The sequence below is a fragment of the Muscardinus avellanarius genome, assembly GCF_963383645.1.
Source record: "Muscardinus avellanarius genome assembly, chromosome: 1".
NCBI lineage: Eukaryota > Metazoa > Chordata > Mammalia > Rodentia > Gliridae > Muscardinus > Muscardinus avellanarius.
Genome location: NC_137786.1, coordinates 194,103,324 through 194,118,542, shown reverse-complemented (window position 1 = coordinate 194,118,542; position 15,219 = coordinate 194,103,324). Strand labels below are relative to the sequence as shown.

The following is a 15,219-nucleotide window of genomic DNA, read 5'->3' as shown; positions in this document are numbered from 1 at the left end:
ACCAGGATTACAGGTGTGTACCACCAGACCCAGCTCAGCTCTGACTTTAGAGTTAAAGAGTACTGAATTTTAATCCAAGTTTCAGAATCTTCTGGCTTCAATAAATTACTTAACCTTGTCAATCATTTGTATCTTTGCCTCTAACACAAGAACAGACTGTCAGTGTCATGGCCAAGTAGAAGGTGCTTAAGTCTTGTTTGTGTTCCTAGGAGGACCAGTGGAAGGTTTCTGAGCATGGATCCAACCACCCTATCCTGGGCGACTGAAATAACAACAACAAATGGCAGTGAAAAGGACAGATTTCCAGTTTTCCAGTTTTATGAAGAGACCCTTATCTTTTATTCTCTGGACCTCATCATAGCCTTCATTGGACTGGCAGGAAATGCTGTAGTACTCTGGCTCCTGGGCTTCCGCATGCGCAGGAACCCCTTCTGTGTCTATATTCTCAACCTGGCTGTAGCAGATTTTCTTTACCTTTGCTGCCAAATAGTAAATATACTGCTGAATTTTGCCACCTTGTATTACATTGACACTGACATCCACAGCTTCTTTATCACTCTGACCATCACTGTCTACATCGCAGGCCTGAGCATGCTGAGCGCCATCAGCACTGAGCGCTGCCTGTCAGTTCTGTGGCCCATCTGGTACCGCTGCCACCGCAGGAGACACACGTCAGCTGCCATATGTGCCCTACTCTGGGCTCTGTCCATGCTGCTGAGCATCCTGGAAGGAGACCACTGTGGCAACTTGTTGAGGGGGTTTGACTATGATTGGTGTCAGATATTTGATTTTGTCACAGCTGGGTGGCTGATTGTTTTATTTGTGTTCCTCTCTGGGTCCAGCCTAGCCCTGCTGCTCAGAATCTTTTGTAGTTCCAGGCCAAAGCCACTAACCAGGCTGTATATTACCATCTTGCTCACAGTTCTGGTCTTCCTCCTTTGTGGTCTGCCCTTAGGCATCCAAACATTCATATTATCCTGGATTGTGTTGTATACTAAAATATCCTTTTGGTATTCTTCTCAAGTTTTAGCTCTCCTGTCCTGTATTAACAGCTGCACCAACCCTTTCATTTACTTCTTTGTTGGCTCCTTTAGGCAGCGGCTGCAGCAGCGGCATTCCCTCAAGCTGATTCTCCAGAGGGCCCTGCAGGACACTCCTGAGGAAGAATCTGGAGGTGGTCATTTTAGTGAAGACCTGGAGATGTCAGGAAGCAGACTAGAACAGTGAGGAAGAGCCTGTGCTTTGATGAGACAAATTTGCTGAGATCACCCATGACCTCTGATCTTAAACAGTTAAAATAATAACCATCCTGTTGAGGACTGAGGCTGTGCCTGTTAAACACTGACTTCACTTGAACTACCTTAGGGCCTGTACTCCATCGCCTGTGAGCTCTACCAACTCTATGTACAATGTTCTTCCTACTCTTAACCAATCTGTCTTCAGCAGAAGGCTGAGAGCTGTTTAGGGTAGGTCTAAATGCTTTTGGTCATTTCATGTGAAAAAGACTAAATGAATGGTGCATTTTTGACACATGTCTTGGTCAACATTCTCACTGCTATAGTCCAAAGTAACTGACCACAAAAAGGAAGAAAGATAGATCTGCTGACAGTTTTTGGAGATTTGGGGGTTTATTTCACATGAGGCTGGCATCTGTGGAGCTCAAGGCAGAAAGAGAGAAAGGGGGGGAGAGAGAGAATGAGTATTTGTTTCACATTGTGGAGACCTCAATGAAAGAGAGAAGGAGAAGGAGGAACCGTATGATCTTCAAACACCCTTCTTCAAATATTTCCACCTTGTTTCTATGATGGATAAGGGAATATTATATACCCAAACGATTACAATAGGTTTCTTTTTTATTTTCTAAAGTTTTTGTTTTAAAACTAAAAGTATTAAATTTCATTCCTGCCCTTCTTTTATTTACACAAGACTTAGGGTATCTCCCTAGCTTAATAAGTGTTTATTGATTATATGTCTTAATAAATAAGTTGAAAATTTTTCATTTACCAGAATTAAGACAACATCCTTGCCAAGCATGGTAGAACACTCCTGTAATCTCAATACTTGGCAGGCTAAGACAGGAGTATCATAAGTTTAAGGCCAACCTCAGTAATTTAGCAAGGCCCCCAGTAACTTAGTTATGACCTCTTTCGAAATAAAAAAAAAAAATTGGAAGGGCTGGTAATGTAGCTTGGAGGTAGATCACTTCTGGGTTATATCTCCAGTAATTAATAAAAAACACCATCTTTAAGTGTATTGATTTCACTAGTTTTCAGATTTGTTATACATGCAGTTGTGGTTTATAGCCAGATGATGCAACATCCATGCATATTTAATGTTGGAATACACTGTCTTCCTATGGTTCCTTTTTTTTTTTTTTTTTTTTTTTGGTGGTACTGGGGTTGGAAGCTCCTCTACCTCCGGGCTACACTACCAGACCTATTTTTATATTTTTATTTGGAAACAGGGTCTCTTAAGCCAGCGAGACTGGCTTCGAACCTGCGCGATACTCCTGTCTCCACTTCACAAGTGCGGGGATTACAAGCATGTGCCACCACGCCCGGCCTGTGGTTCCTTTTCACATCTCCTCCATTAGAGTTGCAGGTGCATCCCTCCCCCATGCCTTTTCCCCTTTGATTTCAGAGATTCTTTAGGAATCCTCTTCCAGTGGGGGCTCTTTAATCCTCCTGGCCTGTTTCCCATGGCATTTACCAAACTTAGTGCTCTGGAAGGACAGGGACCATGCTAAATTTACCTTTTTTTCTGAAGAGATCTCAGTATTAACTTTATTAATTTTAATCACACACAAATTCTTATATTCCACATTCTATAAAAACATTAAATGTTTCATCATTTAATACTTTTTATTATTTAAATGGTGGCATAATTAAGAGTGACATGCACAGATTAGGTAAGTGTATACTTGATGTATTTTAGCAAATGAAAACACCTATGTGACTCCAAGCACAGGACACAAAACATTTTCATACCTCTAAAAGTTATCTTGTGCCCTTGTAACTATTTCTTTTATTTCCCAGGGGTAGCCATTGTTTATATTTCTATCACAAAATATCAGTTTTACCTGATATTTCACTTTATATGTTAAGAACACATATTTTCTTCCTAGCTTCTTTCACCCAACATCATTTTTAGGGGATTGATCCATTTTTTTCATTTCTTTTATCAGGCTCATATAGCTGAGTACTATTTCACTGAATAGAAGTTCCAGTGCCTAACAATTTTTATTTTGACTAATATACATGTTATCTTCAGTTTTTGACTGTTATAAATAAAGCTTCTATGAACATTCTTATTCAAGACTTTTTGTGGACATGTTTTCATTTTTTGAATAAACATAGAGTGAAATTTCTGGATCATAGAAAGATGTGTGCCTAAGTATATAAGAACTTGCTCGCCTAATTTTGAAAGTGCCTAGACTAATTCATATTCCCACAAGCAATGTATAAAAGTCCACTTGCTACATATTCACCAATAACCATTATATTGCTAGTCCTTTGGATTTTGGCCATTTTATTGAGTGTAAACTAGTATTTTGTTGTGGGAAATTTGCATTTCCCACTTACTCATGAAATGAGAACCTTTCTTCATTCATTGAATAATTATAATTGTTTTATAAGTGTCTGCTTACATTTTTATTATTTCACCTTTTCATCATTAGAATTTTATAGGAATTTTTGTATGTGTTAAATACAAGTTCTTTGGTAGTTATGTGTACAATAAATATGTCTTTATTTTATAGTAATTGATTTTATAAGAAAAGATTTATTAAGGCATAAGTTATCAAATATACTTAAAAAGAAGAAATCTCTGTCTAGCTTGAAGGGAATGGGTCCTCAAGGCTCACCATCTAGCTCATATCCCAAAGGAGGTGCTATTCAGGAGAGACCCAAGATACACTGATACTTCAATTAGATTGAAGAAGCTGCCTGATCATGGTGCCTTTCATCATTTTAGAGCACTTTTTGGTTTTTAGAAAAAGAGCACAGAAAGCACACAGGGTTTCACTTTACACTCTTCCCATCTGCAACCCATACAGAGGCTCTTCTATTATTGACATTTTTTGTGTTGTTGTATATTTACTAAAATTGATAAGTCAATGCTGATACTTTATTATCAACTGAAGACGATAGTTAACAGTAGGGTTCATTTTCTGTGTTGTACAGTTCAATGGATTTTGACAAAAAGAGAATAACATATAGAATGACATATAGAATGTTTTAAAGCCCCAAGAGTATTTGTGCTCCACCGATTCTTCTCTCCCCCTCCCAGACCCCTAGGAAAATGCATGACTTTGTCTTCTCCAGAATTTTATTTATTAGAAATTATACAGTATGTAGATTTTTAAACTTACTTTTTCACTTAGAAATATGAATTTAAGGTTCTTCTATGTCTTTTGATAGCTTGATACTGCATTTGTTCCTAATGATGAATAATGAATAATTTTACCATGATTTACAAATATTTTATCATAATTTATTTATCCATTCACCTGTTGAAGCAAGAGAAAATTATGTCATTGCAGAAAAATGAATGGAACTGATGATAATCATGTTAAGCAAAGTAAGTTCTTTTTTATACATGGAAGCTAGAGAGATAAAAGGAAAAACAGATCTCATGAAAACAGAATAAAGACCATTAGGGTAGGAAAAGAGGATCAGTAGGTCAAGGGGTAGATACAGGCAGAGGCGAGAGAGAAAGGAATAGAAGAGAGACCAAATGTTGAAAATTATTTTATGAAGAGCATGTTTAATGATGCTATACTCTCTTTTATCAGCAAGTATCAGAACAGGAAATCACAAGTCTGTCTGATATTTTGATAAACCTTTCTCTAGCACCAGGGTTCAGTCCAGTGCCTGCAGTCAGCTAAACTCTTGGTGATCATTGAAGCCATATATTGGCCTCTCTAGGTTGGACTTATGACAGTGACTAGCACCATTAGATATCTTTGCAGATATAAGAAATTCTTTCAAACACAGGAGAGCTTTCCATAGTAGAAATCATGAGCAATTTCCTATTTCCTATGTGTGTCTCTCCTGGGCACTATTTTCACTTTAAAAATATTTGCATGACATCTCAAATTTTCAGGTACCCTTGGGGTACCTGCCCCATTAATTTATTCATTTATCAATCACATTTCTTAACTGTCCATGGTGACCCTCACACAGAGTTTGGCACTGGGAACTCAGCAATGCATAGGATAAATTTTTCCTATCTTCCTTGGTTTCTCTTCTTTGTGGTTTTCAAACGTTGAAATGGAGACATTGAGCCATTCTCACCTCAGAGACCTGGCTATTCTCACATATGTCCTAGCAAGAGGTTACATTCTTTTCACAATCCTAATTATGATTTCCTTTTTCCTTTTGGGGTGGATCCTCCCACTCAGTGATAGTGGCCAAGGGTCATGCTTGGAGCTTCCAACTTATCAGGTTTCCACCTGAGAGGATCCCGTTGTTCCAGGATAAAAAGTTGGGCTTAGGATTCTGCATCTGTCCCACACAGTTTAGGACACTGAGCAGGTGTGTTGGGGCTATCAGCTATTCCCATGTCACTAGATAAAGGGGAGTGCAGATAGCTCAGGCTTTAGCGTCAGCAGAACTGGGTGTGAGAGGAGGTTCCAGAATGTCCTGGCCTGGATGAATTATTTATTTCCTGCAAACCTGTCTTTCCTGCTCCTGTAACACAGAAGCAGCAATTCCCACATAGCAGGGTGGTCTTAAGAATCAGAGATCATGCAGCAGTTTCTCATGACTTATTTGTGTTCCCAGCGGCACCAGTGGACCTTTTATAAACATGGATCCAACCATCACAGCCTGGGAGACAGAACTCACAACAGTGAATGGAAGCGACCCGGCTTCTTCCTCACTCATGGACACAGAGATCCTGGTCCTGGGCTCGCTGACCCTCACCATAGCCTCCATTGGACTGGCAGGAAACGCAGTTGTGCTCTGGCTCCTGGGCTTCTGCATACGAAGAAACCCCTTCTTAGTCTACATCCTCAATCTGGCATCTGCTGACTTCCTCTTCCTCTGCTTCCAGATTATAGATTATGTGGACAGATTCATTTGCCTCCCCTATCCCTTCCACTCCTTTATCCCGCCCTTTTTCATCACTGCATGGACCCTTGCCTACCTTGCAGGCTTGAGCATGCTCAGTGCTATCAGCACTGAGCGCTGCCTGTCAGTCCTGTGCCCCATCTGGTACCACTGCCACCGCCCAAGAAACACATCAGCAGTTACATGTGCCTTGCTCTGGGCCCTGTCCCTGCTGCTGAGCATCCTGGAAGGAGTTCTTTGTGGCTTCCTGTTTAGAGAGGGTGACTATGGTAACCATGGTTGGTGCCAGACCCTAGATTTTATCATAGCTGCATGGCTGATGGTTTTATTTGTGCTTCTCTCTGGGTCCAGCCTGGCCCTGCTGATCAGGATCCTCTGTGGCTCCCGGAGGATGCCACTGACCAAACTGTATGTGACAGTTGTACTTACAGTGCTGGTCTTCCTCCTCTTCGGCCTGCCCTTTGGGATCCATTGGTTTCTCCTACTCTGGATCAGGAATGTTCAATATTCTATCTCCTTTGACCTCACTCCAGTGACACTTTTCCTGTCCTGTGTTAACAGCTGTGCCAACCCCATCATTTACTTCTTTGTTGGCTCCTTTCGGAAGCAGCGGTGGAGACCAGGAACCCTCAAGCTGCTCCTGCAGAGGGCCATGCAGGACACTCCCGAGGAGGACGAACAAGGAAGCAGGTTTCTTCAGAAAACCCTGGAGAGTCAGAAAGAGTCTTTGGGTAGCAATTGAGAGACCCTGCTTAAATCACATATACATGGCTTTAAGATTGTGTTTTGCCCTATGAGTTTTGGAGATTTTCATAACCTTGTTCAATGGGTTGCCTGATGTGAATCGTTTAATAAAATAACTGTCCTCATCCTAAGTGTGACAATGCCTCTTAAACACTGACTACAGTCAGTAGACCTGCCTTACTCAGGTGCTTTGCCCCATTTTTTTATGAGTTTCACTAATTCTGGGTCCATGACTATTTCCACTTTTGGGGAATCTGTCCTCTAACAGAAGGTAGAAAGCAGTGCAAGAAAAATATACATTTCTTTCATCACTGAACCTGATAAGACTAAAAGAATGTCACATTTTGACATTTATTTTTCTGCTCCTTACAGAATTTTTTCCTAATGATATTAAAAGAATTCGGTATATTGTCTCCATAATTCCAGTATATTTGGGAGGCCTTAGTATATCTCCCTAGCATATTAAAAGTTTATTGAGAAAATTATAAATATAACTGATGTATTTTTGATGTTCAGCCTGTGCTAAGTCTCCATTTACCAATCTGAGTCACTATCTTTATGTTTTTCACTTTTATTTCAACTTTGGCAAGCATGAATTTAAGTTTTATGCCCAAATAAATTATGCTGAAGGAATTTGTCTTCAAAACCAGCACTAGAGAAAATACTCAAAGAGATTAACTGCAAAGAAGAAATAAGTAATACACACCAGGACCAGAGAAACAAGAGTTTCCATCCAGCAGACAACTAAACAAAGAACAGTTTTTAAGTGAATACAGACAGCTACACGACTTCAAACTTAATCAAGATACAAAATATTTTCATATATCTCTGTAAGTTCCCTTTGCATTTCCCAATCATTCCTTTTTAACCCAGAGTCCAGGATTGCTATTTCTTTTTGTATTTATAAATAAATTTTTGTGTTTGCATTTAAGAATATAACATGTTATAAGGTATATATTTACAGTAAAATATTTTTTACAGTAAAAAAATTTTTTTGGGTGGTACTGGGGTTCCTGGAAACCCTTCTACCTCCGGACTACACTTCCAGACCTATTTTTATATTTTCTTTATTTGGAACTAGGGTCTCTTAAGCCAGCAAGACTGACTTTGAACCTGCACGATCCTCCTGTCTTCACCTCCCAAGTGCGGGGATTACAAGTGTGCGCCACCATGCCTGGCCACAGTAAAATATTTTAAAGTTGAAAAATTAACATATCTATGATATCACATATTCATTTTTCTCTTTATAGCAAGAATAGCGATAATCTAGCATAAATCTTGAATATAATAATTATTATTAAATATAGTTCTTAGATTGTATACTTCATCCTACATATTAATTACTTCATATTTTATTTACCTACATAACCCCATTTTTTGTCTATCATCCCAAATTTGATAATCACTGTTTTACTTCCTGTTTATATTAGACCTTTAAAAATTCCACATATGAATGAGGTCATGCAACATTTCTTCTTATTATTTGGCTTATTTCATCTTGCACAATGTCCTCTTGGTACACCATGTTGTGAAAAGCTATCAAAACTTCTCCTTTTTAAAGTTTAATAACAATCGGCTGTATATGTATGGCACCGTTTTATTTTTTCCTCTATTGGGCACTAATATTCTGATTCCTTAGCTGTGTGAAGAGCACTGCAACGGACATTAGAGTACAGATACATTTACTAGGTGGCAATTTAAGTTTTTTTGGACATATATACTCAGAAGACAGATTTCCGGGTCAGGTGGTAGATTTATTTTTCATTTCTTCTGGAGCCTCCATAATCTTCCCATAATGGTTGTACCAGTCCACATTCTCAGCAACAGTGTGCAAAGCTTCCTTTTACTCCATACCCTCACCAATGCTTGTTTGGATCTTAACTATCTCTCAAAGGCACCTGTGTCCCCAACTTGGTCCCCAGCTTGGCACTATTGGGAGGTAGAGGAACGTTTAAGAGATGGAGTCTAGTGGGAAGTCTTCAGGTCATTGGGAGGGTGCCCTCTAAGGGGATGGAGAAGCCCTAGCCAGCCCCTTTCTATTTCTGCTTTTTGCTTCTCAGTCAAGAGGTAACTCCTCCATCATGCCTACCCATGGTATGCTACCTCAGGCCCCAAACAAAGCCAAATGATCATAAACTTAAATTGTCACAACCAAACCCTCAACTTTTTTTTCCTTTTAAATAGTTGATTATCTCGGGTACATGTTATAGTAAAAGAAATCTAACGCATCATTTCTTCTGATTTACTTAATAATAGCTATCCTAGCAGGTGTGAGTTGCTCTCATTATGGCTTTAGTTTTCATTTCCCTGATTATTAGCTATGCTAATCACATTTTTTGTATAATTTTGTCATTTATATGTCATCTCTGGAGAAATATCTATTAAAATCCTTTGCCTGTTTTAATCGGATTATTTAGACTTCTGCTACTGAGTTTTAGGAGTTCTTTATGAATCTAAGATATTAACTCTGGTACACATTATCTGAAACGCAATTTGTTCAAATACTTTCCCCAATATGTGGGTTGTCTCTTCATTTTATTGCTTAATTCCCTTGCTATGCAGAAGATTTTTTAGTTTGATAGAGTCCTATTTACTTCTTTTTACTTTTATAGCTCATTTTGGGCTTCTGATGGGATGTCCAAATATTATTGTCAAAGCCAATTTTCTCCTATGTTTTCTTCTAAGAATTTTATAGCTTCAAGTCTTATGTTGGATCATTGATTCATCCTGAGTTAATTTTTATATGGCATAAGTAAAAGGTTCAATTTTATTTTTTTAAATGTGAAAATATGGGTTTTCCAAGAACTTTATTGAAGAGATTATCATTTTTCTTTTGTGTCTTTTGGTGCCATTGTAGACATTTTTATTTTTTATTAGTCCATTGTAGAAGATTAATCAACAATGTGTACATGTAGGTACACACAAGTTTTTTACCCCAATATGATGTATGAATATAATGCATCAATAAAAAATTTAAAAAAGATTAATCAACAATAAATGTTGAAATTTTTTCTGTACTGTCTACTCTGTTCCACCTGCCAGTCTGGTGTGTGTGTGTGTGTGTGTGTGTGTGTGTGTGTGTGTGTAGTACTAGGGATTGAATCCAGGAGCATTATACCTCTGAGGTACATCCCCACCCATATTTTTATTCTTTACTGGAAACAGGGTCTCACTAAGTTGCAGAAGGTCTCATCTGTGGTCCTCCTGTCTCAGACTCCAAGTACTGGGATTATAAGCATACATCACTACACCCAGTCCAGTGTGTCTGTTTTTATGCCAGTCCCATGCTTTTCTGATTAATATAGCTTTGTAATGCCTTTTTTTTTTTTTTTTTTTTTTGGTGGTACTGGGGTTCCTGGAAACCCTTCTACCTCCGGGCTACACTCCCAAACCTATTTTTATATTTTTTTATTTGGAAACAGGCTCTCTTAAACCAGGGAGGCTAGCTTAGAACTTGCACAATCCTCCTGTCTCCGCCTCCCAAATGCGAGGATTACAAGCGTGTGCCATGCCCGGCTGTAATGCAATTTCATATCAGGAAGTATGATGCTTCTGACTTTATTTCCCTCAGAATTGCTTTGGCTATCAGGGTTTCATGTGAATGTTAGTTTTATATAATTTTATTGGTACAATGTAATTATACATCATAATAAGATTCAAGGTGATACAAACATACATGTACACATCACTTGATGTATTTCCCTCAGTGCTTCTTTGATGAAAGGACCAGAAGCAAGAAACATATATTGCCTGAAATGTTAGAGTTTAAAGACTGCTATTGTGATTTTGATTAGATTTCATTGGACCTATATTTTGCTTTATGTAGCATAGACATATCAATACTATTAATTGTTTCAATTCACAAGCATGAAATATCAGGAACTGAAAACCTTCTAGTAAAGACAAGACAGGATAATATGACGGCACAGCTTAATTCTACCAAATGTGTTCAAAGAATTCATATCAATACTTATTAAGCTCTTTAAAAAACAGAGATAGAGATATTACTTCCCAACATATTTTATTTGGCCAATACTACCTTGACACTCAAGCTAAACAAAATCACAAGAAGCTGGGTGTGGTGGTGCACGCTTTTAATCCCAGCATTTGGGAAGCCCAGACAGGAGGATCTGGGTTTGTGGCCAGCCTCAGCTACTTAGTGAGGCCATTTGCAACTCAATGAGACCCTGTTTCAAAATAAAGAATAAAAAGTAGAGTAGGAGGTGTAGTTCAGAGGTAGAATGCCCCTGGGTTCCAACCCCAGTACTGCAAAAGAAAAAATCAAAACAAGAAAAGAAAAATTCAGGTCAATACTTTTGATGAATATTGATGAAAAAAATCTCAATATAGTATATTAAATTCAACAACACACCAAAACATTATACATCATGATCAAGTGGGATTTATCCCTGGCATGCAAAGCTTTTTAAATGTCTGCACATTATTCAATGCTAAACACATGATCATGTCAATTGATGCAGAAAAAGTACTTGATACAATTCAACATCCTTTCTTGATGCAACTCTTAACCACTGAGGTATAAAAAAAAAACCTCCCTACGTGATAAAAGCCATTTATGAAAATTTCACCACTAACTTTGTAATTATTGGGAGGGGATTTTGAGATGGAGGAGATTCAATGAAAGAAACAGTTCAAATAATGCTATGCACATATATGCAATTATCAATGCCAGTCTTAATAACATGTATGGGGAAGAGGAGGGATAGGGGTGAAATCTGGAGGGAAACACGCCAACCACTGTATGAATGTGTGTTTCTACCACTTTGAACCTCACAGTGATATATAATTACAATGCACTAAAAAAGTACAAATAAGAATTGTCAGACAAAAGAAATGAAAGTATCACAATAAAAAAGAAGCAATATTTTGCATTTGCAAATGATATAATCTTATATGTAGATAACTCCAAAGACTTCGCCAAAAAAAAAAAAACTATTAGGTCTACTAAATAAATTAGCATATTTGCAGGATATAAGCACACAAAAGTCCATGATATTTCTATATGTGCATAATTACTTAGCCAAAACAGAAATAAAGAAAACAACCACATTTACAATAATATAAAAACTTAGAAGAAACAAATATGATTGTGAAGGTAAAAGATCTGTACACTGAAAATAGGGATTGATAAAAAAAATAAACAGAAAATGCAAAATAGTTCTCCATTTGCTAAGGAAAGTAAATTTGCAATTAATATTTCTATTAAAATACCAATGTTATTCTTCACAGAGCTAGAAAAAAAGTCCTAAAATTCATATGGAAGACAAAAGACCCAGAATAGCCAAAGCAATTCTGATCATCATGAACCATACTGAAAGCATCACAACACCTGATTTTGAATTATACTACAGAGCTATAGTTACAAAAATAGCATGATATTGGCACAAACAGATACACAGACCAATGGAATAGTGAATAGAATAGAATAGAATAGAATAGAATAGAATAGGAGAATATACAGGGACAAATCCTCACATACAGATTCAGTTGGTTTTTGATATTTGAGGCAAAAACTTATGCTAGAGAAAAGACAGCACAGCCTTTTCCACAAATGGTGCTGGAAAAACTGAATATCCATAAGTAAAAGAATGAAACTAGGTCACAGTCTCTCAACCTGCTTAAGAGTTAACTCAAGATGGATCAAAGACCTAGAAATTAGACCAGAAATTTTGCAGTTACTAGAAGAAAACACTGAACCAACTCTTTAACATATAGGACATGGTAGAGTCTTAAATAAGACCCATAAAGCTCAGGATATAAAACCTGGAAAGAATCAATAAATGGGATGGCATCAAATTAAAAAGCTTCCGCACAGCAAAGAAAATAATCAAGAGCCTGAAGCCACTGTGGACTTCAAGTATCAGCATGAGACAGACAGGCAACAATTAGCCTTACACAGACAATTTAACTGGAACTTACAGTGGTGTATAAGGTAAAATAAATAAGTGTACATATTAGCTGAAGCAAATGAATGAATATTTTAGTTTTTGCATCCATTTGCTCTCTGCTATAACTATTCAACTGTGTGGTTATAATGTGAAAGCTGCCACAGACAATATGTAAATAAATGGGTATATATATATAAATATATATATATACCCATTTATTTACATATTGTATATGGCAAGGATTGATCTTATACCATCATCATAATCTTCTAGAGATGTGACTTCTCAGAATGAAACCCTGGTAGAAACAGAATCACTACGTTAAGGGGGCGATGAAATCTCCATAGTGTCCCTAGGAAGGCTTGCTGCACTGCTCTTCAGCTCAGCTTCGTCCTCGAAGGCCTTCTCCAGAACCAGCTTCAGTGGCCGCTGCTGATGCTGATACCGTCTATAGGAGCCAATAAATAAGTAAATAATGGGATTGGAGCTGCTGTTAATACTAGACAAGAGCAAAGTAGTCTTCTCAGGAAATGATGAAATCACATGATTTTTCTGAATCCAGCACCATAGAAACTCCAGGGTGCCTATAGGCAGGCCACAGGAGAAGAAGACCAGGATCGTGAGCCCGATGGTCACATAGAACCTGGTCAGTTTCGCCCTCTGAGAGCCAAAGAGGATCCTGACAAACAGGGCCAGGCTGGACCCAGAGAGAAACACAAATAAAGAAAATCAGCTATGCAGCTGTGATGAAATCAAATAATGCCCTAAATTCACAAACAGGAAGCCACAATGCTTCACATCCAGCATGCTCAGCAGCAGGAACAGGGCCCAGAGCAAGAACATGTGACTTCTGATGTGTGTCTTGGGTGGTGGCAGCGGTACCAAATGGGCCACAGAACTGACAAGCAGCGCCCAGTGCCAATAGCACTGAGCATGCTTAGGCCTGCAAGGTAGGAACAGATTGTCATAGTGGACAAGTGGTGGAAGGCAGAAAAGGGAAAGGTATGAATGAGTTCCTGCAGAGAAAGTACAACTTGAAAGCAGAGGAAGAAGAATTCAGCAGCTGCTAGGTTGAGGATGTAGACCGAGAAGGAGTTCCTGCGCATGCAGATGCCCAGGAGCCAGAGGACAACCACATCTCCAGCCAGTCCAATGGAGGCTATGATGAGGGTCAGTGAGCCCAGGACCAGGGGCTCTATGCTGATGGGTGCAACAGAAGTCAGGTCACTTCCATTCACTGTTGTGAGTTCTGTCCCCCAGGCTGTGGTGGTTGGATCCATACTCATAGAAGTTCCACTGGTGCTTCTAGGAACAGAAACAAGTTGTAAGCATTTTCTGTATGATCTCTGATTCTTGGGATCATCTTGCTGTGTAGGAATTACTATCTCTGAGTTAGAGGAAAAGAAAGAGAGGCTTATAGAGATTAATTTTTAAAAGTCAGGGCAGCCCTAGAATGAGAAGTCAAACCCACTTCTTGTTCACTTTAAATGCTGAGCTCTGCGTATTGCTGCATGGGTTCTCTGCTGGCAGGAATATTCAGTAGTCTAATTATGCACACTAGTGCAACCAATCACTGCCGGAGATTGTACCATATCTCCAGAATTTCTTGAGGAGGGAAGAGAAAAGTCTGGGGTAGGACCTGAGATAATAGGAAAGGACTATGGACTCAGGAATTATTCTTTCCTGGGCTAGAAATTTTATCTCAAATGCTGAATTTTGAAAAGACAAAGGTAATCCCAGACCAAGCTCATGGCTAAGAGTGGTCTAGCCATGAAAAGAAAGATGACTTTGTGTTTGAGACATGAAGGGAATGTGAGCTCTTGCTAGGGCAAGTGTGAGGATAGGGCTGGTAGGCTAGAAACGGCCCACTGTGTCAGCCACTGAAGACAGAAGCACTATTTTATTACCTACTATCTATATCTTTGTGCTATACATTGTATTATCCATAGTTATTAAGAGAGTGTGTGCATGAATGAAGACTGATGGTAGGGAAAGACTTGGGTCAAATGGAAAAACAAAAATGAAAATACAATTAAAGGTATTAGGACACTCAGGCATAATTAGATGAAGAAAATTTTATCATTCTTGTTGTATATGGCTATGTGAGTTTAGAAAAATTACTTCTGCGTGTATAAATAATTGAAATTGGTCACCGAGGTGGATTTCAAATGAGGACTCAAAATGACTTTGCTGAGCACTTAGTAGCATTTTAGTGCAAAATATGGGAGTAGGATATGAGAGCTAAAATGACCAGAAATGTATAGGATAAAGAGGTTAGTGAGGGTTGAGCATGGTGGCACACACATATAATCCTAGTACTTGGGAGACTGAGACAAATGGGCCTCAGATTAAAAAAGAAAAGCCACATCCTCCTCTAACGGTGCAGAGAGACATGCAAAGAGAGCACACACATTAGGAGTTCTCTCACAGACTCGGTTGGCCAGAGGAGGGCATGGGAAGAAAACTAGAGCCTCTGTTATTCTAACTAAGAGCAC

The 15,219-nt window shown here is 38.6% G+C and overlaps 2 protein-coding genes and 1 pseudogene across 3 annotated transcripts; 2 read left to right on the top strand and 1 right to left on the bottom strand.

Moving 5' to 3' along the window:
• Positions 1-234: 234 nt before the first annotated feature.
• On the top strand, positions 235-1,227 carry LOC308275579 (mas-related G-protein coupled receptor member X1-like; the record flags this gene model as incomplete). Its single annotated transcript, XM_080713941.1, has 1 exon — positions 235-1,227. The coding sequence occupies one exon, from the start codon at positions 235-237 to the stop codon at positions 1,225-1,227; it is 993 nt and encodes a 330-aa protein (XP_080570067.1).
• A 4,581-nt stretch (positions 1,228-5,808) lies between these two features.
• LOC308259416 (mas-related G-protein coupled receptor member X2-like) lies at positions 5,809-6,813 on the top strand (the record flags this gene model as incomplete). The annotated part of the gene is made up of 1 exon (XM_080690409.1): positions 5,809-6,813. The coding sequence occupies one exon, from the start codon at positions 5,809-5,811 to the stop codon at positions 6,811-6,813; it is 1,005 nt and encodes a 334-aa protein (XP_080546535.1).
• A 6,232-nt stretch (positions 6,814-13,045) lies between these two features.
• On the bottom strand, positions 13,046-14,004 carry LOC308259411 (mas-related G-protein coupled receptor member X2-like; annotated as a pseudogene). The gene has a single exon. The product of its transcript is annotated as a mas-related G-protein coupled receptor member X2-like (transcript).
• Positions 14,005-15,219: the final 1,215 nt, after the last annotated feature.